At 41.9% G+C, this 20,042-nt stretch overlaps 1 protein-coding gene across 1 annotated transcript in view; it reads right to left on the bottom strand.

Moving 5' to 3' along the window:
• Positions 1–20,042, bottom strand: part of negr1 (neuronal growth regulator 1) — a gene marked incomplete at its 3' end in the record, with an annotated part of 102,221 nt that overhangs the window by 5,029 nt on the left and 77,150 nt on the right. Inside the window, exons 4-6 of the mRNA XM_071521052.1 lie at positions 17,448–17,579; positions 6,274–6,394; positions 3,622–3,770 (exon numbers count right to left, since the gene is read on the bottom strand). Of these exons, the coding sequence (XP_071377153.1) occupies positions 3,622–3,770; positions 6,274–6,394; positions 17,448–17,579 (402 nt within the window). The remainder of the gene's footprint in view (positions 1–3,621; positions 3,771–6,273; positions 6,395–17,447; positions 17,580–20,042) is intronic.

Below are 20,042 nucleotides of genomic sequence, written 5' to 3'. Positions count from 1 at the left end.
GTCTTTGCTTGAGTAGCAATGCATTGATCCAATTCCACAGTCTGCAGGTTTTGTTACAGTTTGATGGAAATCCAGTTGATTTTGCACAACTACTAATGCAAACTGACAAAAATGATTATGGTATAATTTCCTCTGAAAATTGATACCACCTTAATTTTGATTACTAACTTTCTCTTGTATGCACTTTGAAGTCTGATGTGTTTCAGAGGGTGAAAAGAGAGAAGAGCTACTGAGACAAGGCTGTCTTCTTATTAAATCCAAGTGATGCACGAGTGAAAGTGAATGACAGAAGGAACACCTGTACACGCTCTGATTCAACTTTCATAAAACAAATAGAGCTACTCTGTGTGGAAACATATATAGAAGCACAAAAAGTCTCCTCTCAGTATTCCTATCCCATTGTCCAGGCCCTCTGTAGCGTAACAATGTTTTTTATAAGTATATAGACAATTGTGATGAGTGCCATCCCCCTTTATCATTTGTCCATTCACTGATGACAGTGGGTTGTGTGGTATGGTATTGTGTTATTTGAAAAAGAGAGAGCAAGGTACAAAAAGCTTTGTGCACAGGACACAAAAAACAAAAAATGTATAGTTCAACAAGTAGTGGTAAAGAGGTTGTATGCTTTCTTTCTGCTCAAAAGAACCCAGTTTGTGTTTTACCACAGCTTAAAACACACAGCTTAAAGTGGTACTTAGCTGAAAGGGTTATCTGACTAATGGTTTAACAGCACAAAAACCCACATGCTTTGACACAGACCGGCAGAAGTGAACCCTGACCACGATAATGGCATGCAGTCAGGACTCAGCCATCCGACTCAGTTCAAACACACAGAAACGAGTGAGAACCTACCATGTCCGGATACAAGAAGACACGCACAAAGCCAGAATGTAAATTCTGTTTTTCATCCCAGTTTCATTTTAAAGGGAAACCAAACTAGCTGTCTTCCAGTGGCTGCCTTGCGAGGAAGGCAAATGTGTTTGCTTTCCCTGGGAATAGGCTTTCCAGAGTCACAGTTCATCTCATCAGTGATAATGGCAGGCTTTTTCCGGGACTGATTTAAAGTGATTCTGTAAGGTGTAGACAAAAAGGATTCACACCAACGAAGGCTGAGGACCTTTCAACATTAGAGCCTTGACAAGAGAGAAGTGAAATTAAGCCCTGATTGCCGGGCACTGCTGTATATTTCAGCTTTTTTCCCCAGTGGCTGTTTGCAAAGAAAGACAGCTTTTTGAACGAGGTTGACCCTCACTTGAACCTATCATAATTCATGCATAACCTCTAAACCGCTCAGTATAATGGAAACGAGTACAGAAATTACTGTACAGTAAAATTCTTCCACATGTAGCAGCGATCATTATCCACCACAAAACATGACAAAAACATCAAGACCGTAGAGACAAATCCTCCAACAATTCCTTCACCGCAAACGTGAAACCACACACATTTGTTTCCACTTAAAATTCACCCCAATGTATGATGCTCTATCAAATATGCATGACCCTTTCTCCCTCCCCATCTTTCTCATCAATAGCTATTGACTGGTTCTAAAATAGCAATCCAAAGTCACCCGTGGTGAAATCTAACCTCTGGGTTTTGTTATTTGCGTCAATGTGCCGGTGAAAGTGCGCTGCGGCGATTGCTTGCCATTTCTCATTAAGGGCGACAGCAGAATTGGCCTCTCTTCCATTAGTGAAGATCATGAGAGAGAGAGAAAGAGAGGGAAAGAGAGAGTGTCTGTGTGTGTGTGTGTGTGTGTGTGTGTGTGTGAGCAAGAGAGAGAGAGAGCCAGAGAGAGAGGAAGAGAGAGAGAGAGGGCAAGAGAAATATAGAATGAGAGAGTAAGAAAGATAGAGAAAACAAGATACAGTAGATCAATAGATAGATAGACAGACAGATAGATTGATTGATAGATAAACTGACAGATAGATAGATAGATAGATAGACAGACAGACAGACGGAGAGAGGGAGAGAAAGAAAGAGGGAAAACAGCACAGTACAGGAAGCTGCCTCCACTGTCTATTCTGAGGTTTTTTTTGCCGCTCTGCCTTTGAGGCCCCGCTAGTGTCACATTAAGATCATCCATTTGAGGATCTCAGGCAAGCCTTTGATGTTGTTCTTTGTGCATACGCAAACAGGAGCGTGGAGCGCTCCTTTGACAATTGCCAACTCTACAGAAATATCTTTTTGTATTGCGAGTCTCTGGCCTGCTAGGGACAATGTTATCATCAGAGGGTGCAGCACAAACTGGTGAATAATTTAAGTCACCTGTTCATATTTCATCACCGAATACATTAAATGGAATTTTTTCATCAATCCTCATGCTAAAAAGAAGTTGAGCGAAACATGTTCCCCAACCCCCTACTGTCATTGCTATTTTTTTTTTTGCTGCTTGGCAGGTACATGAGGGTGGACAAAATAATGGAAACACCTAACGATGTAGGAATATCAAATACCCAATATGGAGTAGGGCCCCGCTTTGCCTTAAGAACAGCCTCAATCCTCGTGGAAATGCTGTCATACAAGTCTTAAAATGAAATGTGTGTAGCGGGATATTGGACCTTTCTTCAAGAAGGAAAGCCTCCAGTTCTTTGAGGATTGAAGACGGTGGAAATCTGCTTCCTATAAAGGTTTAATGACGATGATCCAGTGATTGGGGAGGCTAAAGTTTGTCTTCATCCTGGTGATCACAAAACCAGTCTTGAATTTGTTTAGCAGCGAAGTCGGGGGCATTATCATCTTGAAATTTGGGAACAATAGGACAGGAACAAATTGGCTTATATTCCTTGGCTGTTAAAGATAGCTGCCCATACATTACAGCTCCAGCACTATGTTTAGCAGCAGGCAACAGACAATGTGGTTTGAAAGCATTCTTTGGCTTTCTCCAAACATAAACCCGTCTGGAAAGGGTGAAATATGACTCATCAGACCGCATTACTTTTTCCATTGTTGCCACATGAAATAATTTTGCAGATTTATCCCTAATGCACCTGCAATTTGGGCACCGACTGTTTGGCTTCTTTGGAACAGCTACTGCCTCATGAAGCTTTAAAAACTCACATATGAAAGGGCTGTCTCTCAGACCTCTTTTAAAGCTAAGACATTGCTACTGTAATTGGCATTCAACTTAATGTGTCCCGCTTGTGTAACTGCCTTTTGTAATTGTGATGTTGTTATTTCATAGTTAAAAGTTATTTTTCAGGTGGCGTTTTCCGTTATTTTGTCCACACCCCCCTACGTGTACAATACACATGCAGATGTGCACTTTAGCAAAGCAGGCGCTCATCAATATGCACACACACACACACACACACACACACACACACACATACACACACACACACACACACACACTGATAGCCATAGTTTAAATTAAACATTAACAAAACTGATCAGGAAACAAGAAACAACCACAAAAGTTCTCAATGTCTATATGGGCAGCCAGTCGCAGAGCTGGGTTTATCTTTGGCTATTGTCCTTCAGTCCTAGATGCAAGAATACTGCATCAGTGATGAAAACAGTCCTGAGGGTACAACCTCCACTCACATCCACAACACAGTGTCAGCCCTCTGAGCCCTCACCACTCCAGTCAGCCACAACAGCGGTACGGTGACAACTTACGAATGAGAGGCACACTGGCGTTAGCCGTCCCCAGCTTGTTGGAGGCGACACACGTGTAGTTCCCATAACGATCCTCTGTCATGTTGGTCACTGTGAGGACTGATCTGGAGCTGAGGTTCTTGATGTCGATGCCCTGACCCTTGATAATCCTGAAAACAGAACACAATCACAACAAATAAAGCTTTTATTTCTGACTCGCTCCCAAAGTGTCAAGGAGAAAGTGGCACGAGTCAAGGAGTGTGGAAATGTTTATCATCCTTAGTGGATGTGTAGTACCTTAGCGGTGTACAGTACTTCATCACCCTCTTCAATAGGTCTATTTATCCCTCGGTCTGACGTGCCTGCCTTGGAGAGATGGCTTGAAGGACTGAGAGGAGAGCGGAATGACCCAGAGGTGAGTGCGAACCAGCTGGGCGCCACTCGACATGTTGTTCATCGTTTTGTTCCAGCTGCAGGGGCATTACTATAAATCCTATTCCCAATTGTGCCTGACATCTGTGCCGTGAAATAGCCTAATGTTTAATTGTTTGTTTTGTTGGTTGTGATGGTCTTTAACAGTCTGTAGAGGTGAAAATTCAAAATGTAAGAGCATATGCCGCGCATCCTTGAGTTGTTATTATTGTGGATATTACGGTTGAGTTACTTTCCGTTGATGTGGTTGCTGTTACTGCTACAGTTTGCCGTTTGGCATTATAAGCCACAGAAAACCTCCAGTGAGAAGACAGGTTTCTATCTTGGCCATGCTGTGGCCCCCCATGAGCTCTAGCCTGGCTCGACTGGCACAGACAGGCACTCCGAGTTGAAACGCTACGTGTGACCTTATGTCCAGCAAATCTCTGAGCATCTGTTGTTCCCTCTCCCACAGCGACTTCCTCAAATGTTAGCTGAACATTCACTGATAATCTCGGCAAGATTCGGTGAGTGAGCCTGCCTCTTCCCTAGTACGACATAAAACTAGTGGAGGCTCCTCTCTGTCATAGCGAAAGCACCCCCCTCCCCAACTTCCTTTCAAGACCGAACGCAGTGGCACATCAAAAGAAAGATTTGCCTGTCAAAACTGTCACATTACCTGAGATAGAGACAAACTGGCATGGTATGGCAGCAACCACACAGAGCCAAAACGCAATGAGAAAGATACCTCATTTCCCACACATAGCAATTGGGCAATGAAACAGCAACAGGCAGAGTGGATGTCCTACAATGAAGCTACACCTCTTTTGTTCTCAAGTCCTTATATTAATGTCCTTTTCATGACAAGACATGAATGAAGAAATCAACATTTTGCCATGTAACAAGTCACATGAAAAGAACAGGGCCTTCAATTAAGTAAACGCTAGAATCATGCCAACTTGCCTCCTTAGCAATTTGAATAAATTGAATCCACCCCATAATTACAATTAGCACAGTGTGAGCTGATGATTGAAATTGTGCTCACCAGGAGTGGGTAAATGATGGGTAATGGGGGTAATTTGGTTTTTAAATTCAAGAACCGACACTTGAATCTACACTGATTGATGTATGTGCCGCGAATGATTTAAGCCAGTTGGTGGAGTTATGCAAACATTTCATTAGAATGCAAGGTGAGGACAAGGCACAAATGACTTCCCTCGCTGCAACACTTATGTGGGCTCTCCCCTGAGGCTGGATGAATAGGAGAACTAACCAATGGTTTGTCTCTGAAAAAAAGAAAAAAAAAAAACACACCTTTCCTTTGACACATTCACGCTTGTTTATCAGCAAGTAAAAACTGATTAAGTGACCACCAATGTCAAATGTAAGCATGGACGATTTCAGTTTGGAATATAAGTTTAAACATTCCGGATCTATATCACCTTGTTGATCATTGGACATCAGTGTTAAATAATATTGGTAAACTATTTTAGGTACATTTTCCTGAAGAAAAACAAAAAGAAGATTGTGGACAAAGCAACGGTCTCTTTGAGTAGATGGATGCTAGACAATTGCTAGTGGTGGCTAGGGTGTTACTAAGTTGTTGCTAGGGTGTTTCTAAGTGGTTGCTTGGGTGTTACAATATGGTTGCTAGGGGATTATTAATGGTTGCTAGGGTGTTGCTATGGTGTTATTAGGTGGTTACAAGATGATTGCAAGTGGCTGCTAGGATGTCACTAGATGGTTGCTATGGTGTTACTAGATGGTTGATAGGTGATTACTAGGGTGATTGCTAGGGTGTTGCTAGGTGGTTGCTAGGTGATTGCTAGTGGTTGCTGGGGTGTTGCTACGTGATTGATATGGTGTGGCTAGGTGATTGCTAGGGTGTTTCTAAGTGATTACTAGGGTGTCACTGTGTGGTTACTATGGTGTTACCTGGTGGTTGCTAGGGTGTTGCTAGTTCGTTGCTAGGGTATAACTAGTGGTTTTGGAAATAATTATTTGCATTTGTTTTAACTAGCTTGGAGTACCTCGTCAATCACACAAAAATATGCTACACTGACTTCCTGGCAATTACTGTATTCCCCAATATGACAAGCCTCACCCATTCACACCCAAACAGGCTACAACAAACTATCCCAAACACTTTCTGTTCATCCAGCTTTCCAACCATTGTATCTATTCACTGGTGGACTAATGCTGCCAATAGAGCTTGGACAGACCAAAGTGTCAAGACGGCTCAGACAATCAAACAGGCCTTACCTTTTCTCACCCTTGTACCACTCAAATGTGGGAACGGGCACAGCAGCCGCCTCACACCTTAGCAGAGCTGTGCGTCCCAGACCAACCCCATGGCTTTTCATCTCATGGATAGCTGGGGCAACTGGAAAACAAAGAGAAAGAAAAGAAAAGTTAGCATGGAACACATGACAGTCAAAAGAAAAACTGTATCCTCACAAGCATAAGAATAAACACTAGGGCTGCAACTAACGATTGTTTTCATTGTCGATTAATCTGTCGATTATTTTCTCAATTAATCGATTAGTTGTTTGGTCTATAAAATGTCAGAAAATGGTGAAAAATGTCGATCAGTGTTTCCCAAAGTCCAAGATGATGTCCTCAAATGTCTTGTTTTGTCCACAACCCAAAGATATTCAGTTTACTGTCATAGAGGAGTAAAGAAACCAGAAAATATTCACATTTAAGAAGCTGGAATGACTTATGACTTATTTTTCTTAAAAAATTACTCAAACTGATTAATCGATTATCAAAATAGTTGGCAATTAATTTAATAGTTGACAACTAATCGATTAATTGATTAATCGTTGCAGCTGTAATAAACACATAAAAAAGCTTAAGTGCAATTTTGAGTCGGACACAGAGCATTGGAGAAGGGCCGTTAACTTGAAACAGACAACATCCTACACTGTGTTCAGTGCACACATTTAGTGTAAACTCAACACTCAGAGTCTACAGAGGGGATGGTGGGGAGGGGAGGGGGCATCCATCCCGAGGGTTAGGAAAATGAAATGAATTGCATTGCATGGTGATAAATTGCTTAATGGAAGTTCAAAGACTCAATGGCGAAGGCAGGTTCTGTGAATGCAAAATGAGTCTCCTTTCATGTGCTGAAACGTGGTGTAAATCTCTTTGCCAGTGTCAGGAAGGCAGCTTTAAATATGGACGCTTTCTCAAGCAACCCAGGCCTTTTGTGCTTCAAATATTTACCCCGCTTACGGTAACACAGCCTTGAAAGAAATAAAATTATTGAATTGAAATTATATAGAATTCTAACAAAGGCATTTTGTTGAATCCAATATGTGGTCGGACAAAAGCGCCCGCACAAAAGAAATCCCTGCACTCGCAACCTTCCCATAGTTGCATAATGGGAATAAAAACAACTTGCATGTGTTTTCTTTCGCTTGTTTCATTTGAATTAATCAGACATTATCAGAATAATGATCAATTCATAAGCTATGCAGAGTAAAATTGAGTAAAATCACCCTCTGTGTGAGACAGAGGACAAGCAGTGCCTATTCCAAGTGCCAATGTTCCTCACAGACTTGAATGCACACAATGCTTCATCCCCACTGGGATTATTTTGGCTGGGTCAGGGAAAGCGCCGTCTTTGGTTCCCCTGCGTCCTTCCCTCTCCATTAGATTCTGTTGATTCAAAAGGCACCGGGCCACAGAGCTTAATCTGATGTTGAGCATTGCGTAAACCTGGATTGGCTCCCCAAAGACCATGTTGTCATGGCAAACAACAAAATTTTGCTGAACATCCAATCAGATACACTATCTTATGACAGAGAAGCAAAACTAGTCGAGCAGGGCAGGGTGACATTCACGCAGATTATGATTAAAAACATACCATATAACAACAAAACAAAACACTATCACCCTCTTTGAGTCAGTCTGCCCACTGAAGGTCCTGCAGCTAGCAGCAAATTGCTATGCCATGACTTAAAGTGAGTTATGGACTATTTATATTCCTGACAATGAGCCTTTGACAACCACCTGTCAGTCAGAGCTGCAGCCTGTATCCTGGCGAAGGGCTTGGCCAGGCGCCTGCAAACCTTTATTTCCAATTGCATTTGGAGATGTTCCTAAGATTTGACCTCAGTGAGGACTACTCGCTACTGCACCCGTCCTGGAGCAGCACATCATCCCCAAGGCGCTACCTGGCATCAAACTAACTGGAAACAAGGACAAATCCATCCCGTGAACATGGTTGAATGATCCGTTCCTACAGAGTGGAATTAATATCTGGACGTGTATTCCAGGTGCTCTCAAGTAGCAGGGTGCTTCTTTATAGTGTATATGTGAGTTCCTGAGTGATGTGTGTGTTCATGTATACTATGCACTTCACATCTAATATAGCAAATGCAGTATGGGAGCACTCTGTATACAGCATTACTGCCAAAACTGTTTCAGTCCACTTAGATAGATGAGGTGGGATGCAACGGATCTGTGCGAAGGTGAAAAAGATACATGTGTGAGCGTTTGTATACGGTGGTGTATGATCATGTATGAGAGGCACAGTGTGACAGTGTGTTCTGTGATGATGGATGCACTTCCACCAACCTTCTTCTGCATCCTAATGAGCACATTCACACGATTGGTGTATGCTGATTTTCTGTCCTCGCATATCTGTGCCAATTATACTGTAATTCTGCCTCCTCCATGGTTAGCCAAATAGGCTGAAGGACGGGAGATAGTGAATCAAGCGACAGGTGATGCTAGGGCTTTTCCTGGTCATTTATCACTGTGGGAAATGCTGGTAGCATGCTGGGGGGTATTGGTAGACCTTGACTGGCTGTCTGTGCATGTGTGTACTCATATGTCTATGCAATATATGAACTCTGCGCATCAACACTTTTCTGGCTCTAGGAAGGCTTCTATTTTAATTAGAAACAGCAGGAACAACACCATAAAGACAGGCAACGAAACAGTTTCTTTGCTGCAGCAACCTGCAGCAAGGAAACCGTTGAGAGGTGAGAGGTGCTAAGGCCACTGTAGCCGTGTAAAAACCAGATCACACTGTTCAAAAAGTCTCAATATGAGAGCATGTAGTATGAGTCAATGTGCACCAGAGAAAAGCTCTACAATACTTAAATAAAAGGAAGGGAACAAGGGGAGAAAATCTGCAACAGGCTTCTACAGAATTCACAGAAATAGAAGTCAATAACAAGTATGACAAAATCAATGCGGTATGCCGACCGCGAGAGGCTTGGTGAGTCCTCGTAATCCTCCATTGGTGTCATTGTGCAGGGCCATTGATTATCGGAGGGCTCCGAAAGCATCACAGTGACCTGCCTGTCGCGCGGTATAGTCGCTAGAGCAGTGGACATGGTGGCCCAGGCAGGTGTGTCGATACTTGAAACCCCACACACACACAGCTACTGTCTTTTATGTTAAAAGTAAGAAGATAAAACCACTGGCAAAGTATCTATCTGTACCTGCCAGAGGAGACAAAAAAGGCCCTTTCATGTTGTTGTTGCATTTCATTTTTTGAAAGGGGAGCAATTTAAATGTGCTTTCTTTTATTTGTTACCAATTGGCTTAATATTGGAGCTGTGATTTGCCAAATAGAAGACTGTGCTTTCTTGATTAGTCCCAAAGGATTTTCTTAATGGTTAACTTGGATTAACTGTCCTCTATCTAAGGTTGCCGGCTTGAAGCACTGGCAAGTAAAACTGGAGTAAAACAACAAAGTAATCAAGAAATTCAGATTTTTTATTCATTTTGCTGGTCAACACATGAGCACATCAGGCTACCTCTATGAGGAGTACAACGCCTCATAAATGGTCACCAGACTGAGAGTGAGGAGGGGGCTGAAGCTTGTTTGGGCCTGAGTAATTGTCCTTCTCACCATTCAAGTCAAACAACTGCTGTAATATTTTGGAATAGAGAAAAATATCCCCATAATATCATAGGTGGTCCAAAATGCTCTGATTTTATATGCATATCAATAATATCAAGTCTTTCCAATTTAGTCCTTGGCACTAGGATCTGTGAAGATAGATCACAGCCATAAAATCCAACCCAATCCAGTGATTTCAATTTGAACCTGCTGGCATGTCCTATATCATCATATACTGTGCAATACAACATCAGGATTTGGAGAGTAATGCAAAGTAGTGCACTAAAAATCATGAAGGCCCAATAATCCAGGTAATTTAGTGTCTAGAGAATGCTGTGGTGGTGGTGCTGTAAATCATGCCTGGAGCCGCGGTGACTCCACCAGATGGGGGTGGGGGGTTGGGGGTCCAGGAATAGCACAGGCTCGGCAGAAGAATAGGTGCTGCAGGGCCCCGCCGGGTGACAAATTGCCAGTTGCGGGTCGATCATAAACCAACTTCCATTACATTTACATTATGCAGACCTTGTCACCAAAACAAAGATGACGCCTCCAATGGAACGGCTCCACAAAGCGAGAGAATATGAGCATGTAAATGATGAATACACCGTTTAACCTCCTCTCTAATCTAATATTAATGGACAGGGTTTGTTCAGAAAGCATTGCACCTTAATGTTAAGGGCTCCACTGAGTCGCTTGCCTTAAGTGTTCCTCATGTGACTATTAATGATTAATTGGTGTGCTTCTAGACTGAATATGATTTATTTAGCTACAAACTATTGTTTGCCAAGAGAACCCAGGCAGGCTTTTTAATTAAAAGATCAATTAATAACCCTACCTCTTCAGCCAGATTTGAAAATGAGTTTTCATTGCAATTAAGAAATGGACTCATCAGTGCATGACTTATCAGCTTACACACAGAGACACTGTTCCCCAATGCCATCTGCAGGCCTCATTGTCCTGTTTTTTTGTCAGTCAGGAATGGTTCTGCAGCCAAGATTTATTAATTCATTAAGATTTCTATTCAGAACAGCTAAGGGAACATTGTGTTCGTCCTTTCATACAATGCACGGCATATAAATAACTGGCTTAGTGTGTGGGACTGTGTGGGTCGACAGCAGTAGGGATTCAATCTAATGCCTGTGTTTAACACTAAATGTGGTCCAAGGTACACAAACCCCCAACGATCTTCTTAAGTACATGAATGAGATGGTGGGGTTGTTCCAATGAAGATCTCATACTACTGCCAGGATACATGGAAATATCATTCATGTCTTGTCTCCCAAGGGAGTTCACCCTGTCAGTGTGTATACACAAGACATCCATATTAATGAATGTGTGTAGGGCAAACTAAGAGTTTCTTATGTAACACATCCTCATTTGGTGGTAGACTGGGATGTTATAGCCGGTTGCCTTTTGTCATTGGCAGAAAGTTATTCTGATCAGAGCCAATAGAAACTGCAGACCAAGCTGCAAGCCACAGCAGTGAGCTCTAAAGATGGAGTCACTGAGTGTCAATCTATTGACAAGAGGTACTGGCAAGAACATTTATTCAGCAGAAGCTCAAGATTCAGTTCATTTATTCATGCCCTGCATGCAGCAAGGAATCCAAATAGCAATCAAGACGAGAGCTTTGGAGAGATGTAGAGAGATGGATTTACATCCAAACAGCTTGAGGGTACTGGCTTTAACTCTGCTTAGGACTGGATCAGAATCCAATTCTAGGAAGCCTTCTCTTGAATTGTAAGCCACAGTATTTCAATGGATACTGCAAATTGTCGGCAAACGCAGCTCAACTGAGACTATGTGTTTGATGTAAAAACACTCTCAATAACAGATTTCATTGAACTGTGGTGTGTACCTTTGTTCTACCTTCGATCCACCAGTGCATCGCGGAAGATCTGGAGACCACGAACATTCTCACACACACACGCACGCACGCACGCACGCACACACACACACACACACACACACACACACACACACACTCTCTCTCACAAAAACAAACACACAGCAGAGAGGCATACATACATGATATAGTGCATACATTTGAGCACATGTAAATACTATGTACATGTATGCAAATGTCGTGCTATATTAATAAATAATGGGTTAGAAAACCACAGTGGTAACACTGTCCAAACACACACACTCCAATAAGCTCTGTTTACTTCCTTGTCATTACTTGACGTTGTAATATTGGGCAGTCATTAAGATGCAAGGTATGCGTCTCCTGACCACAAGTAAACAGGTTAAGCCTATTATTTACGAGAGATGGTCACGACTCCCCCAAACAACTCTGTCAGGGGAGTCAGAGGACCATGTTGTGGGTATATCTGCCAGTGCAGGGCTGGAATACGAAACAGGCACAGAAGACTGGGGCTTTAGAAAGAAAGACAGGGTTGGAGCAAACAGAAAGACAGGGCGATGTCAAGCATTTGAAGTGTTCACATTAAGCCCCTGCATTTCAATTAGGCTCAGAAGTCTATCAATACTATAGCTGTAATTGCTTATAGCAGTTCTAATGTGCATGCTCATAATTAATTAAAAATGATTACAGTTTTGTCGGCCAATTACTGTAAGCAGGAAATAAAGTGAGGTGCTCTTCTTTTTCAAACTCGGCCATGGTGAATATGTGAGCAGAATTCACAGCTGCAGGGTAGTGGGCAGGGTGGTGGGGGAGGAAGGAGGCGTACAAATGCCTGGCAAACTCGGAAGCATACAGGGCACAGCTTCGCTCTGCAAAGCAAGAGGAGTGAAACCTCGGCGTGAAGGAAAAAAAAAGCGATGGACAGGGAGGCACGCTTGCACTGGCTCACACCTGTACCCTAAATCAAGCTAGAATGAGAGGAGATCATACCAACACTCCTAGCAAACAATACGGAAAACAAAAGAATGTCAAACCTTCTGTACCAGACGCATCCCAATTAAACTTCCAGATGTGTGTGGATTTCAAAGACAAAGCCAATGTACGGCTCAGAGGAAAGGTTCTGCAAGTCTGGATTGTTTGGTGCAACTTTCCCAGAAATGTGTCGGTTACATAACGGTGGTTTCGTATAAAAACATATTTTGTCATCATCATGAACAAAAGAGATCAGAGACAGAAACCCCAGAAAAGCTAGGGCCTTCCTACACATCATCAACAATTCAAACATCTGTGGTGCTAACATGGCATCAATTGATCTGTCTTCTTTATACATTTATTTCCTGTGAATTGTCTTGTGGCAGCTTTATGATTATTGCATGGATTGAAAAATACAATAAAAACATCTGATGTGGTTTCAAACGGCTTTAGCGGAAGCATCTGAAACAGATGACAGACAACTACAATACAGCAAAACAAGACGAATGTGACAAAACTTACGTACAAACTGTCAAATCACATCTCAGACCATGAGAGTGCTGAAACTTTATAGTGTCATTCATTCAATGAGGAGTGAGAAGAGACAGGTACATGTGGAGGGAAGGAGCTTACTAACCTACAAAAGAAGGTCAAACACCTTTGATTTCTCAGCTTAAAAAAGAAGCAGGTTTTTGTTGTTATTTTATCTGTGCACAGTTTGTAATAGATGCATTCATTCTACAACAATGAGGGCGCTTCATTAATTAATCAAACACTGGCTTTTTATCTCAGGCGGAGGTGTTTCCGTAGTGGTTTCCTACTCATTCATCCCTCCGACTCAGGCACCTAGATGTGATATTTATGCCTTTGAATCAAACTGTGCAGTGAGATTTTTCAGCCAATAACGCCACCCACCTGCAGCGGAGATGAATATGTAAATTTGAAAAGTGGGTCAGAGATCAAATTTCATCAGGTAAAATCACCGCTGAAATATCCTTTAGCCAAGCAGGGCTTTTCAGCCAATCTGATTCCAGCATGACCTTCTGGATGACTGCCATCATTCAGGTCTGGTTGATAAAAGTTCCCGGTTCGCCATTCATTCATCACAGGAACTATATAGACAAAGAGGCACAGTCAGGCCAGTAATTTAATTAGTAGCACCCTGATCAAGGTACTCTTTTGAGCATTAGAATAATTCAAGCAGAGGTTACATAGGCTGGTCTTAACACTCTGTTTCGGTGGAATGGCTGCACAATGAAAATACCTCAAACCTCCAGCCTCTGACTCATCATATCATGTAAGGCCAAATGGCAGGCATAGTGTTATTAAAACTCCAAACATGCCACAGCTTAATTTTGTTTTCATTACTTTGGTTTGCTTATTTTAATTAGTGGACCTAATCTGCAATTAGCCCGGAGGTCAACTATACTCTTACCTAAAAAAACATAATTATTTTGAAAGGGGAAAGAAATTATTTGGGCATGTATTTAATTAGACTGTTAACCCATGAAATGTCAGTGTCACTCACTCCTATGTTGCCTTATTAGGCAGATAAAAGAGAAATAGTGAAGACATAACTGGTTGCTGTTGCTGATGATGTAATTTCATTTAACTGTTACTACAAAGAGGATACTCTGGCAGGATCAAGGACAGTCATTATCATGATGGCCAGGTACACTGTTCCCAATTCAGTCAAGAATAAAAAGCCAACCAAATCAAAATTACATTTGGAAATTTGATTGCAAAAATCGACTACCTACCTACAATACTAGAATAGACCCATTTTCTGTCAAAACATTGTGAGGTGGCAGGTTGTAAAGACGTTATTTCATTGAAAATCTTTTTAATGGCACATTTGAGGCTGTCAGCTGACACAGTCAAAGTGACACCTTCAGAATCTCCCAGGAGAACCCTTAAGAAGTTGAGAGGCTGCAAAGTGTTTCTTTCAGCCAAGCACAATGGCAAATGAGAACAACCTTTTGTTTATACCAGCAAATGTGTGCTGGCAAGGCAGATTCCCCTTTCATTCTTTGCTTTTTCCTATGTCATTATCCTCTCTTCTCCTTTAGATCTAGATTAGATGTCAACTAGCATCTTTATCCTGATTCTGAATTTGGCATGCCGAGCCCTCATCAATTCCCCAGTGTCCCGGCCGCTCTGTGAATATAGCCTGATGTGTGCGAGTAGAGCTTGAATGACAGATTGGGATAGGGTCCAAACCCATCTCTCTTCCCCTCACAGAGGGAGAATTGGGCCAGGGTGGTGAAGAGGTAGTCAGGAGTGGCCACCAGCTGGCTCCGGCCCCTCTGCCTGCTGTGGCCATATCAACCGCTCCAATGGACAACTTCAATTCATTCATTCTGCCCCTTATCTTTGTAAATGAGCCCATTTGTCACCATTCACCATGTAGGAAGATGGTGGACAAGGGGAAATTTCATGCAAAATATGAACATCTTTGCAAAATGCTTTCAGATCTGAAACACTGACAATTTAAAGGGAAGGTACTGAGGCTCAATTTTTTTAAACAGTTACCTCTTGGCTGGCATTTTGAGCTGCCAACATCTGAAGTTGCCTTGTGCTGCTTTAACATCAGTGACATATTTTGTTTATGCAGGTCTCATAGATGTTCACCATTTCGAATGATAAACAGCCATGATAAAACACAGGACCTTTCATGTTTAAGGTGCTTGTGAGGCTAGAAAATTTGGACTCGGTGGAGCTGCGTGTCGGCCGTAGCTCAAACAGGACATCAGGAATAGTCAAATATTTACGACTGGAGGGAGAGAGAGCTCTGAGATTTACACTTGGTGTAGACACAGACAGCCCCCTTCACCTAGGCTCAACTAATTATGGCAGATGGATTTTGAATAAGGGCTTGTCAGGAAGAAATGGGATATGTGACACGGAACCACTGCAAAACCGACTCATCCAGGATCCTGTGGCTTTGTGTAGGTGTGTGAGTACAGAGCAGAGCACTCGCACTGCCAGGATTAGGGGTTTGATTCCCACCGGGGCTAGGCATACTAAAAAAAAAAATGCACTCGTGATGCTGTGAGGTGCTCTGGATAAAGCTGTCGACCACACTGTATGTTATGCATGTTAAAATCCATAGTATTTAAAAAAAAAAAAAAATGTCTGTGATGTGTTGCAATGAGTGCTACAGAACCACATTTTTTCAGTCTAGAAGGCAGAAGTAATGTGTGTGAGATTATAAGATATGCTGTTTCTGGCTTCTTATTAGGAACATTAGTGTATTTCTGCAGAGATGGAACAAATGAAACAATTTGGGACTGTGCCATATCTAGAGGATTACCGAAAACATCTAACAAATTAAGTGGAAAAAAAAAAAAAACCACTCCACCTCAACGATATCGTTTTAAACATCCTTTTACCATAAGCTTTGATAGTACAGAACCTAGTCCCCAAAGACATCCATTAAGAGTCCCTTTTACATCCAAACCTGGGGAAACAATTCCCCTGTGTGATACAGACCAATAAAGTAGAATGAGCAACTGGTCAATGAAGGGAAAAGCTCTGCAGATCTGTCAACTTCAGATAACTCTGGGCAATGGGCCGGTGCAACTGGCAAATACTCCTTCAACGCTTGACAAACTATACTCCCACCCAAAGTACCGGTTCAGTGTCCAAGCAGTGGTGACACTGTCTGACAGCAAAAGGAAGTCTGCCTAATCTATTCATTCAGTTTGGAAACTAAACCTGCATACCCCTGCTATCTCCCTTTGAAAATTCAGCTTCTGCCGTGACACGCCTTATCAATCATTGCGAATATCTCCTTTGTTCTGTAACATAAAGACATTGCCAGTTGTGAAGGCATCTTTCATCCCTGAACCCACGTCTCAATAGAGCTATAAATAATTGGCCTCTAAAATTCCTGTGAAGCCCAGCTCGTTAGAGGCAGGCGTTACACAGAAATAATGGCCACGAGACTTTGTGTAATGACAAAACAGATTCAAAGTAGTCTAAAGTACTGGTGGTAATACAGGTACTATCGGAATCAAAATTGTAGGCAAAAAAGTACTTAACTTCCAAAACGGTGTATGTAGAACCCATAAAATAACTTGTTGAAAACTTACATTTGAAAACTTACATGATTAACTTGTACGATATGTATCAGTAACTGGGCCAGGAAAAAGCTTTTTGTCTCCCTTCTCCTTCCCTCTCTCCCTACAACTGTCTGACTGATGAGCCTGGCCAACAGAGAGATTTAGCACAGGGCATCTACAGAGAAACCGCCATGAATAACAGTGAAGTAGGGGAGCACTTTTAAAAAGAGAGGGAATAGCAATAATTGTCAAGTGCTCCTCCTGCTTGTACTTAGGAGCGCTGATTTCCATGTGACCACGGCGGCTAAAGCCCAGTATCATTCATTAATGCCCTGGCTGCTCATTACTGTCTCCTCACACTTTTGAAAGACTCATTACCTGCATAATGGAATAGTCCTTAGAACAGCCAGACCTTTCCTTAGTGCGAATTAATCACCTCCATGTGCAGACAAAAAGGGAATTCTCTCGTTAAATATTAAGAAACTTCAAACTCCAGCCTTCTACTTTCTCAAACTTCTGCCTTATCAATGCAGCAGAGGTGGGTGCACTTCTTGGAGCGCACGGTTAGGGATATTGATATCACTTGAAGCCTGCCCCTGTGACTTTCCTGTCTCTGCCAGCAACTATATGGAAAAGAGGGCCGGAAGGAAGAAGAAAGAGATGTACTTACAGTTGACTGTGACTTTTACTGTCTTGGTGTCAGGAGAGGCGATGTCATTTAGAGCGCTGCATTCATAGTCCCCGGCTTGGTCCCTTGTGATGCCGGTGATGTTTAGATATTCACCACTGTCATACTTCCTGGCTGGAAATAGAAAAAGAGAGGAAGCATGGTTATATCTAGATAGAACACAGACAGGGGAAAAATACATGTGTGGCAACAGTTTATTTGGGTAGTCCAATGTTGACACTCGACTAACTATCGGGTGACAAAAAATAGATGTTCAACAAAGTGTCATTTGCATATTTTCTGCATCTCTATACCTACCTTAGCCACAAACAAACCTAACCTGACTCTATTTCTAACTCTAACCCATACATTGATTATCTTTAGACTATTTTTCACACTATTGTATCACCCGAAATGTATATCTCCCAGGAGGGTATTCAAGAGTTCAGTAGAATACTAATTATATCATATCTACTGCTCAGCTGGTTAACTTCCAAGTCGAAAGTTGTCTACTCCAGATGAAGTCTATTTTGAGAATGGTATATTGCCTCATATATACAGTTGGTTTCATCGTCAGCATTCTGATTTGCCTGTTCAGTTTTATTTTTTATTTTTTTAAAATTTGATATATTTGATGCCCTGGAGGCAGCAGTTTGCCACGATGAAGCAATATACCCTTCTCAAAATAGACTTTACTGTATTTGTAATAGACGACTTTCAACTTGAAGTCGTCCAGCTGAGCAATATGATACAATTAGGTATTCTCCTGAACTCTTGATTACCCTCCTGGCATCCTGAAATAGCAGCGGATTAGCAGTGCATCGATCCATCCATATTGATATGGTGGCAGGAAATGAAATAATGGTGTACTCCCAGTCAGCTACTCATCATTTACTCAACTCCACACCGTGCAGTTAGAGCTACTTCCTGGAACACAGTCAAGTCTGATGGCTGAATGCACATGTCAGTGCTTTACAGCTGGCTAACAGTGCCAAAGGCAGTAATAACACTATGACTGGCATATTGGCAGGAGCGCAGTGCACCTGAAATTTTTGGAGGGAGCGAAAATTCACACAAACATGTCCATAATGCAAATTAACAGAGAATATACTGTAGATATTAACATACTAGATATTGGTGGAAGATGCATGTTCAAATATATCTCTGGCAGTGTCAACTTAGTGTGCCAGCGTACAGGAATTAAAAATGAGACAACGGGGTACTGAGGTACGATCTATGACACAATATGAATCATCATTGGCTAAATATTATGAATGGAAAGCAGCAAAGCATCCCCAATTATTTTATATATACAAAGTCTGAGGGAGCACACAATGCTAGTGCATAGCCAGCCTGAGAAAAAAATACTCCTGGAAAACAAACCAATATTGCAACCCTGTGGCATCCATTTTGTTACCATATTTCTATTTCTCCTATAAAAAATGCCACCCTGAAAATAACAAATCAAGGTTAACTAACCCCATGAACAGTTCCAACAGGCTTGAACATGGGTATCCCACCCAGCATAACATTTAACATTTTAACATTGACTGCTGGTCATTTGTAAAACAAAATAAAACGATTCTGCCCGGAGTGATGTTTGATATCTGTCAGGTTTACAGTCCAAATCTCACTAATGACCGTCAATGAGCCTCCTGCAGGCAAATGTGATCCAATTACAAATATTGCGCATCTGCATTTATCATTGATATGTTAATTATAAAACCATGATTTATTATTTCTCAATTTGGAAAATGTTTATCCTCTTATTCAACCCCCTCAGTATCAAAGTGATACAAACCAGCCAGGGTTTTGCATGGTTATTGGCATCAAAAAAAAAAGAAAAAAAAAAAAGAAACAATCAAATCAGAATGCTGACAATGAAACCAATTTGACTGGATGTGCTTGTCTAATAAATGGTTATAGAATCGCAGCGGGTAGCACTGTGGATATATTAGAGAGAGTGAGGCACACAAAGATTCTTCCCTGACCAGAATTAATTTTCAATGCAATGGTGCTCAGTGTGAAATCTATTTATATACTATTCTTCTGAGGGGGTAATGGTAGGTTTGGGTGGAAGACGTGTGGAGGGGTTTGGAAGGGATGGGGATCTGCACAGTCAAGCAAAACCGAGCTCAACATACTGATCAGAGGGCCACAGAGACTAGACACTGACTCAGCAATATCTCATAACAGAGGAGCCAGATTCAAGACAATCCACGCTTACCGAATTGAAATGCTGCCATTTTGTTCTGCCATTCTTTTCTGGGAGTGAGTTGAATGCTTATATAATGCCACCGCCTTACTCCTCAATGCTGTGGCTTTTTTATCGGCTAACTACTATGTCAAAAACTTGAATGAATCCCCGAAGGCAATGTCGATAATGAGTTTTCCTTTCCCTGGTCACACTGCTGTGGCAGGTTCGATAGAGTCCAGGAGCCTCGGGACAAGACAATGCTGGCTACATAAACAACCACAAAAGCAAGGAAATGTTTGAAGAAGCGATCCATAAAGGAGCACTGGAAGTGTCTGAAAAACAGAGCCTTTAATATGAGGAGAGAGTATAAGGACGGAGACATAACACAATGCATTCTTTTA

This window comes from Centroberyx affinis, unplaced genomic scaffold, assembly GCF_046629955.1.
Source record: "Centroberyx affinis isolate AG114_WGS23_722 - 3 ecotype Tasmania unplaced genomic scaffold, CSIRO-AGI_Caff_v1 ptg000848l_1, whole genome shotgun sequence".
Taxonomy (NCBI): Eukaryota; Metazoa; Chordata; class Actinopteri; order Beryciformes; family Berycidae; genus Centroberyx; species Centroberyx affinis.
The sequence above is the reverse complement of the archived record's forward strand: the minus strand, read 5'-3'. Positions and strand labels throughout refer to the sequence as shown.